At 34.2% G+C, this 10,339-nt stretch overlaps 1 protein-coding gene across 1 annotated transcript in view; it reads left to right on the top strand.

Moving 5' to 3' along the window:
- The first annotated feature begins 1,995 nt into the window (after positions 1-1,995).
- Positions 1,996-10,339, top strand: part of LOC113233799 — a 19,147-nt gene continuing 10,803 nt past the window's right edge. The window contains exon 1 of the mRNA XM_026469005.1: positions 1,996-2,122. Within this exon, the coding sequence (XP_026324790.1) occupies positions 2,081-2,122 (42 nt within the window). The 5' untranslated portion in view covers positions 1,996-2,080. The remainder of the gene's footprint in view (positions 2,123-10,339) is intronic.

Genomic DNA, 10,339 nt, shown 5'->3' with positions numbered 1-10,339 from the left:
AAGACAGTATACTGTTTAAATAGATGGAATAGTGGTTTTCCGCTTCGATGAAGATTATTATAAAACCAAAAACTTCATGCACGAGCGCTTTATTGTGTAAACAAAATGGCACATTTGATAACCTCTTTACATGACAACACTTGAGAAGGCTAGACAATATTAGACAACGTCCATGAGTGTAATGAATAAAAACAATTTGGTGAAGTACATAGTAAGAAATGTAACAAAAAAAACGCACTGTAAATCAACTTCATTAAACAATTACTAAATGGAACTCTCTTTCTAAGAACATCACAATCGATGAGGGAATCAATGCAAATATTGTTGTCCTATTTTGTTTACAGTAACATGTCATTCATTTGTATTTCATAATATACTTTGGTTTAATTAACACTTCCTTAACAATAACATGTAGGGTATTGCTATTTTGTATACAATTTTTTTGAGACATATAGTGTACAATTAAAATTTCTTGAGACAATGAAATTGAATGTTGATTGTGGTAATATCATAAAGATGGCCTTAAAATAATATAATATTATGTCGTGTCTAAGGAATATGAAGGTTTATTGTATTTATAATGTACTGCGTGTGTCGGTATAATGAAGTTCAATTGGTTTCGGTAAGAACAAAATATTTAAAGTTTATAATTACTTGACAAATCAAGAAAATCCCTGTACGACGAATTCCAGACCAACGAACTTAACTGGCCCTGTATAGAAAAAATCGTTTCCCAAATTAGTCTTACAGGGAGTTGAGCTCGGGAGCTCTTGATTTAAAGCCCACATTGCTAGAGCCACTGTGTTGCCGAGGTCGTCAAAGTGTTTACTTCCGCAGTCGTCTGAGTTTTGCACTGTGATCGATAAGGCTCAGTTTAGATGACTAGCGTCAGACGCGTGTTGGCTTCAGCGTGTGAACATGTATGAAAACTTACGAATTAGGGCCAGTATAAACCGGCTGACGAGAAGGTATTAAATTTATTATCTATAAATTATCAGAGTATCGTAGTGCATTTCTCTCTGAGGTATTGAATTGAAGAGCACACTAAAGGATACCACGGCGGTTATGCGCCGGAGTCTGCTTGAATGCTCCGGGGTCACAACAAAACGAGAGGGAACGAACGCTGCGGTACGCTGTCGGGCCCTCGCGATACCGTAAGCAGGCAGGCAGGTATAAGATCCTTTTCGATCCCTTTCCCCGTCGTCTGTCGGTTTGCGCTGGCGGTAAGGGACTCACCACACTTATGAATGCGGAATCGGCTAGAGGCGATCAGAAAAAAGTTATAAATGTACATCCGTGCAATAACAACGAAAAATACGCGTTTCGCTTTCGCTCGAAGCGCCGAAACACACCACGTATTTTTTGCTCTTAATATATAAACATAAAGCATTTTCTGCCCGGCTTAATGCAATTCCGTGTCGATATTGTGACTCCCAGAAATTCGTTTGGTTGTAAGCACACGTTATCAAAACGCGCGTCAGACGCGCTAACACTTGTCATGTGAACCAGCCCTTAAGTTCAGTGATGATGTCATAACATCGCCCCAATTTCTTCCTTCTTATGTAGGTGTCTTGTATTTACACATATAGGAACAGTGTACTGTATTTTATTATATTTTTTATGTACGTATCAGAAATTTCAAGTAAAATTGTGGGATATTAATATATTCAATTACAATTAACTTAATAAAAATTATAAATAGCTTCTATAATTACTTTGAAATGTTTAAAATACGTGCTATAGTTGGTTTACACCAAAATTCTTAGATTTTCACTAACATAAACATTAGAATCTATTCGTCAAGTTTTCGCCATACCATATAATGCTGACATAAGGAACACTATGGATAAACTCTACATTTTATATCTTAATTCCTATTTATGATATTTACCTTTTCAAAGAACATTTACTTTGAAATATCCGTTCTTATCGTTTAACGGTGGGTACACTAGTGGGCTATGATGTCATTTTACTCATTCAGGAAGGCAAAGGCTCGTTCGCTCAGTCTCTCTTGCACACTCCCTCCACGCGGTCGCTCCCGTGTATACAAACAACCGGTGTTCCATTTCAAGTGATCAAAATGGCCATCGACAGACTTTCCATCATCAAATTCGTGGAATTGGTGAGTTAGAATTTTAAATTAAGGGATAGAATTCCAATGGAATGCTTTTAAATTGAAATATAGAGTTTCATTATGTCTAGTATTGGTTTATAAACATGTGAACATTACATTGGTAAACAAATTCGTTTTTGACTGACATTGGATATTTACTATTGAACATTCAAAGTTTTAGAAAGGTCCATGAACAGGTGTTTTCTTAAAACAGCGTTGTTATGATTAAACTAAAAGCCATAGTAAAATACGAGTAATTGCATTTTCATTCAACACCAACAGCCCCGTGTTTTAAAATTAAAGTTGCTTTGTAGCGTGAACCAAGCACGCTAAAGCCGTTGGTTTTCTAATTTTACTTCCTTTGTTGTCGTTGAGTCGTTCGGTTAAATGGGCTGCGTTTTATTGCCCAGGTCAGGTTAAAATTATCTTAACATCAACAATAGACTATAAAAATATCATAAAGCAGTTAGGTAAGGACAGTCAGCAGCACGCTGGGCTTTAATGCTTGGTATTTTGGATCATCTAAATGGCTTAGAATTGAATTTAAACCTAATGGAAAGGGGACTGCCGTCCGTACATTATATACCTATGGAGGTAAACAAAATCTATTTATAATGTTTTGTACTCAACACGTTTTTGTGGGATTTTGATTTTATTTACTTTAATTTTATTGTTATCTTAAAAGTGTCCTCATTTCTTGGAATATCGACTTAACTTTTGAAGAAAATGGTTAAGCTTATTGACGGTTGTTCTCAATACACGAAATAAGTTTCTACGTTTGTAATTCCTAAATACCTAGTTATGTTCAAATGAAGTACTAAACCAGTCAATTTCGGTAAAAACAAATTAAAATGTTTGATAGATTTTAATATATTTTTTAATAAAGCAAGTCGCACGCATGGTGGTAAGCGACACGCCTATCCAAAACAGTTGCAGTGCCACTCAGAGCTTTAAATCGCAAAGATCTTAGGGACACTGCCACTGTGCCCGTCTCCTTGAGACCTAAGTTGACTATGTGACTGTAATTTCACCAGCACCCTTATCCTTCCAAACCGGAACGCAGTAATGCTCACATTACTGCTTGGCGGCAGAAATAGGTAAGATGGCAGTACTTCTCTAAGAAGAAGGAGAAGAAGAAGAGCTCTACTGCTAGTAAATAATTTTTTTAATAAATTTATTTTTTTACAAAATCTTGTATTGAAAACACAACTGCGTGTTTGATAGACCGTGTGACTCTAGGACGCTACATTACTAAAACCGTTAGAGACACCGCATGTCTCTAGCATGCGTGACGGATTAGTATTTTTTCACATTAATGTTAAAGTGTATGTGTGCGCGTTATATTACTATTTACATCATGGTTATAAAAGTTCAATGGTGATAAGTAAAATTTGTAACAAATAATAATACAACTGGATTTGCACGTTGTACACTTGGCCTCATATTGAGTTATACAAATAGACACTTTTTAAACTGTTACGCGTTTTGACGTAGGGTACAATTTTCAACAAAGAATTTTGATGGACGTCTTTTGGTGCGGCCTATCTACTAATGCCTGGCTGAATAACATATATATGATATATTATATACTCATATAAATAACACTATTTTTCAAATTACATCGTCATAAAAGTGCAGCACAAAAAGTGTAAGTTTACTTAAAACCTTTCAACATCCTTAACGGTGGGGTTCTGGTATGGCGACCGCGTACCGGAAGACGTAGCGTGGGTAGACCACCCACAAAGCGGACCGACGACGATGTGAAGGTTGTGGGAACCCACTGGAAACGAACAACGTTAAACCGGTTGTTGTGGCGATCTGTGGAAGAGTTCTGTGACCAGAAGTAAACGTCTATCGGCTAAAATGATGATGATCTCCTCCTATAATGAATAATAAAACACAGCAGTATTTTTAAGCCTGAGTATTGTAAATCTCCCATTTTAAAAGTTAATTAAAATTCTTGACAATGTTATCCTTCAGAGAATTATAATTAACGTACGATTACACGGTTTTTTTATATGCAAATCGTCATTACAATGAAGGTACTTACCATTCGTTAAAACCTTGAGTAACTCGGCATAAAAATCTTAGTACCTTCTCACCATAGTGTGTAAGACTTGGAGTTGTTTTTTTAATTATTCGCCATTGTCATACGAATAAGTGCATTGTATAGGGTAAGTGTCCGAAAATTACGAAATAGTACATTTTTCAATAAAATATTGGATATAATAAACAGAAAAATCTTCTAACGAAATTCCTTTTTTGTAACCTATCACAAACTCGAAAATTTTTTGTCCGAAAAAACGTTTGTTCGAATTTTCATTACACCGAAAACCGAATTTCATGTTTCGTTATAACGAAACAGTTGTTCTTTCAGGATATGTTGAATGTTTATCGCATAGTCACGTTTAGGTGTGGTTAGGTTAGGTTAAGTTAGTTTTTAAAAAAAAGGTTTAAAAGAAAAAACATTTTCCTCTCAAAATTACTTTCGAGGTTATGAAATTTCGACCAAACGCTATTTCTAGAAAATGTTATTTCGGACTACTGATAGGCAACCATTTTTTATAAATAATTTTTTTTAAGATATATTTTTGTCATAAGAACACTATTATACACACCTATGCACAGTAGTAAATACTTAGCTGAGGACTATTACAAACTTTTAATAAGCTATTTTTTAGTTTATTAAGTATTTTAATATAAACTAGGGTACATTTCTATACGTTTATAGTATGAAATATGAACATTAGAACAGACCCGTTCTGAAAAACTCGTCGGCGCGGCTGCGTGGCGTTGTTGTCGTTTTGGTTTTTAATTTGGCCTTGAAGAGAGCAGGTGCGCATCGTGGTATACTCGGTTTAGTTTCTCTACGTTTGTTTACATTTTTTAAACTCGGTGTAAATTCACCTGTTCCGCCATAATAACAGAAAACTGTATAAAGTGGTTATTGTTCGTTCATTTCGTTATATGTATTTGAGTTTATTTTATTGACCACCGCTCGATCCAGCTCGTTTTTCAGTTCGTTTTTTCGGCGGTAGATGAGGAATTGATTCCCGATAGTGATCGTTGTGTATCAGCATACATGAACTTTTAATTTTAGTTTCTTGTCAAACAATCTGTTGAACCATGTTGCAAAAAAGATAGTGTAAACGATACGAGACGTGTTGTCGCTTCCATGTTCGTTACCTACAATGTAAAACGTTTAAAATATTTAAAGCGTTGTTGACTTTAAAACACACTTATCTTACGCCCTCGCTTTTATATCAATGAGTAAAAGATAATAATAGCAAAGGTTAACTATTCTGAGTCAGCATGCGACAAACCAGTAACTGAATTTAGTTATACTAGAAATACATCGAATAAAAAGCATTTTAACCTCTATTGAGCGAAAACAATGCATTTTCTTAATTGATTTGTTTGAAAATTGAAGCAATTGAAATGATACTATCTAACATGGTATGACAAGGTATAATTTCGGATATATATTCGGATGACACACATGTGCACATTCACACATTCCACACAATTACACACCTACAGATGCATATACACATACTTGCACTCACACACACTAATAATTAGGTTAATCTATTTTTTAGTCTGAAAAGTTAAAAAAATACTGTAATTAGTGAAATTTGTATGAGTTGTAACACCAGTTATAGTAGATTAGTTTTAGTAGAGAAGGTATTATGTTTCATCATTTTAAAGTTATATAAGAGCAAGATTACGATTAATATTATAGAAGAGCGATGTTTCCTTTTGTTAATCCGGGGGAATCTGCTTACAGCGGGGGCAGGGCCGGGGTTATGTGGGACTGGGCTGAACCCTGAAGCTTCCAGCTCTGTATACCCTTTAAAATGAACGAATAAAATATTTTATTTAACATTTTATTTTAAAATTCTAAATTTGAATTAATTTGTTGCCCTTGCAAACTACAACTATTATAAAGACATTCATCCTTATTATATTACTCAATTAATGTTCCGTAGAGATCGTGTAAACTTGATGAAATGTATGATTCTTTATTGTGCACTAAGGACTGGCGTGTCACTTACCATCAGGCGCACGACTTGTTCTTCCCATCACTTAGTATAATATAAAAAACTGCAATGTACGAAAAAAGCACCCTTTCATATATAAATACAAATTATCCCTCCCTACACCCAATTTAGAGATGTATAGAAATAGCCTACTATCGGACTGTACTAGTATATTAAAAAATACCAGAAATATTAAAAACTGATGACAAATATTCAACATTTAAAATCAAATATAATGTATCACTGGCCTCTAAAAGTTACTACACAATAGAAGTATTCATGCGCGAGAGAGAACTATAAGAAAATAAATGTTCTGTCACTAACTTCTAATAGAATATAATATACTATATTTAGTATTTTTTTCTAAGAAAAGCTAATAGATGTTTCGTTGTATTTTTATTATATGATAATAAAGAAGTCAATGTATAGGTACCTACTTTACTTATAGATTGCAACAGGGTCCATGTTTGTATGAGATACTTACATTTCTTTACACTATCCATGGTGCAATTAATTAAACAAATAAAGTTTTAAAACAATTTATTCGTTCTTATTGATGATTATAGTGGTAGTAGGTTCTTGGGTATTTCTCAGAGAAAAGTTTAAGGTGACTGATATCATGACTGTGGCATCACAGTACATTTACTCAAATATTTTGTATTCCCGTAAAAATATACATAATTTCAATAAGAAATAATATATCCATTATATTAATCTTAGAGCTAAGTCAAAACTCATGATACCACGATTTGGTTTAAGTAAGGTAAACAACTGTTTTACGGGAAACTGTATACGTTTTTACAATAAGATTCCGGAATATATGCTAAGATTATCATTTCTTACGTTTTAAAAATTACATCAAAAACATTTTGATTGGAAAGTCATGTTATAAAATTGTAAAGATAAAGATGTATGGAAAGACGACATGGCTCTAGATTCTACACAAATTTGATACAAAGTGTATTCCATGACATTTATTTGAAAAGAGCAATCCCTAGAGTTTCTTGCTCGTTCTTCTCAGGGAAGTCAGCGTAGTGAACGAGTAGTAGCTTAAATGTGACGTTTTCAAGTGTAAATTTATTTTACCTATGGAATAAATGATTCTTTGACTTTGACTTTGAGTGGAAGAGTCTAGAAATTATAAAGAATGACTTCCTATTTATTAGAGTAAATGTGTAATAGCGATAAATAAAGTCACTATCATACAGTGAGTAATTAGTTTTTAATGTTTATTAGTCACTCGAACAGTAGGCGAGTGAGATACACTGTTGAATTGATATTTCTGATGTAAACACGTTGAAGGATTTTTAACCGATTCACAAAAAAGGAGGAGGTTCTAAATTCGACTGTATTATTTTTGTGAGTAGGTACGTTACACCATTACCGATTTCAATGATTCTTTTTTGTTGGAAAGGGGTACTTCAGTAGTAGCCCCACTAAAATTCGAAGAAAATATTCCATCTCTAAGGGCGCGTTCCCATTATGTCGTAACATTTTATTTATCTTTGGACGAAAGTCGCGTCTAGCCTGTTTCCATATCACGACTATCTGTCGTGGTCGATTATTTTATCGTTGAACGACTGTCGACAGAAAATAAAGTTTTGGGTACATCCAATTTTGTTAAAAAGAATTCCATTAGGATTATGCCAAACGTTTATAGATGAACTGAAAAGAGAAAATTTTGGGACTATTTAAGAATTTTATATTATGTAATAATACGTATAATTAAATTTGAACAAAACTCAATTCAAAACAATTTTTAGTTGTAAATAGTTATTGCCCTCGATTTCGGGCATTGATGGATTTCAACCCGATTTAAATCCTGTGTTAACAAAGCGCCGGGTTAAAATCTCTGTCTACGACCCAACGCTAGTAAAAAGCGAGACGAGGGCGCGGGATAAGAGGGTAGAGTAGGGAGCAGAGCACGTGCAGACAACGATAAATAAAACGTGACGACAATGGTAGTTCACTTTTCGTTAACCGATTTCAATTAAACTTGCCACAAAGTTTTGAGGTCGGTTTTTTTTTATAAGATATATTTTGTAATAAATCATCAGTAATGTATCATCATTATCAACGTTTTTCTATACTAATATTATATTATTAACAAGGTATCGGAATTTTATAAAAGAAAAAAGTAAAATAATACTTTTGTCGGTATATGACGATCTCGATTATTCAGCGGTCACCAAACGTTAGAACAGTCACAAGTTCGATTCCCGTTCGAAACAATTTGGGAAATAAACTTGTCAAAATGGATCTTGGTTTGTATTACTTCAGTTACACAAGGTATTATTATAAATTGTATATTGAAAGAATATGGCAAAAGGCCATGGAGTGGAGTTCCCTGCCTGCAGACATTGCCTTTTCAAGGCGAAAGTCAATAGGCATTACTGACCTCATTGTAACTTTACATCAGATGAGATGGAGGTCAAATGCGCGTTTAATTTTTTTATTAAAAAAAACTATATTTTCGGATTGGCATTAAGTATCACGTACCATCGGATCTGGATCATAACGAGCAACAATAGTTTTTGCCAGCATTCTAAAGCCATGGATGATTAACGTAGTGACGCCGGAAAGAAGGAAAGCGTTGCGCATATGAATTGCGCATCAAGTTTCCAAATGGCCACCGTAAACATACTTAGAGGATGGAAAAAAATAATAAAGATATAACGAATTCCCGCGAAAAAATATTAGACAATTCAACTTTTGAAGAAAAATTACAATCTAAGATTTGGCAGTATGGCCAATGTCTAATTGTCTTAGCCTGCCAAAAAAATTTTCTACTGAATTGCGCATCTTGAGTTCCGTCTTAGATCTTTTGATGCGACATACTAAAAGTAACTTAGTAAATAAATATCATAAACGATAGAGTTATGGTTTACTAAAAATGTAAATAGACAATAGTCATTTGTTTATTTAGGTTAACGCTTATTGGTCAGAGCACGACACTGGGCAGTTACCCTAATTACTTGGTTACTTTATTTAATTATCCCATTTTGACGATTGGTAGAGAAATGCTTATAAATGTCATTTAAAGTTCACCAATATCACTATGTATGTTACATCAAACATCAAAGTAAATGCGTCAAAAATACGTAATAGTATTACATTTTGACAACCCGGTGGCCTAACGGTTTACATTGTGGGCGCAGGATGCGGAGGTCCCGGGTTCGATTCTCGGTAGAACCAATTTGGGAAATGAGCTTTTCTAAATTGGCTCTGGTGTGTTCTGGTAAATGCAAGTAAAGGGAATTTCCTAGTCTGAGACCAGGCAATTGGTGTGGTCGCCTGGCACACATTATATTAAATGTTTCGTAAAAATACTTCAATCGTATAATCAATCAGCTTGACAACTAACATGGTATTATGCCAAAAATTGCGTTATATTACATTTTATACCAAAATTGCCATATATTAATAAGTTATCTCCAAAATTTCCCTATATTTGTATGTCATTCGTATACGATTTGACCAGTGACTGGCCAATACTGTTGCTTTGAAATTAAATAGGCAATATTTATACAATATAAAGCAATTTTGAGATAATACTATGTTAGTTGTCATGTGCGATATGTTGTGTATATAAATATATACACAACATTTTTTGTGAGTTGCTATTAATAGAGCACTTTTCGTAAGACAAGTAAGTGACTTTCAAGGACATAAATACAGGCTGTAACAAAAAAAATAGTCTTAGTTTGGGATAGGTGTATCCATCTATACACAATACAATTCAATGTCTTTATTTTTGTACTGTATTGTATGTAGACGTTTACATACATATAAATCGTTTGTTAATATCTTCTGTAGTAATACTTTATTCGTAAAAATAACTTGAGGATTTAATAATAATGTGACAAACCATCACGTGGATAACTGATCAGTGAGTACTAGAGCAACAAAATTTTCGTAAAAAACATTCAAAGTCATACATTTTGAATAGAGGTAACAATATATTTATAAATAATAAATAACGCACACACTCAACATAGCCTCGCACTAGGGAAACCCTGTGTCGCGGGTGCCATGGACATACACATAGACAACCACAAATGACACCCAAACTCACGAGAGAAATAATTGTAGGCCATACAACTAGTTCTCCCGGCCCGGGAATCGAACCTGGGACCTCTGCGTGGCAGTCCGGCATGGTAACCGTTCGGCCACGGAGGCAGTTAAG

Source organism: Hyposmocoma kahamanoa, unplaced genomic scaffold (genome assembly GCF_003589595.1).
Source record: "Hyposmocoma kahamanoa isolate Upper Pololo Valley unplaced genomic scaffold, ASM358959v1 80, whole genome shotgun sequence".
NCBI classification, from domain to species: domain Eukaryota; kingdom Metazoa; phylum Arthropoda; class Insecta; order Lepidoptera; family Cosmopterigidae; genus Hyposmocoma; species Hyposmocoma kahamanoa.
Note: the sequence above shows the minus strand (reverse complement) of the source record. Positions and strands in the feature narration are given on the sequence as shown.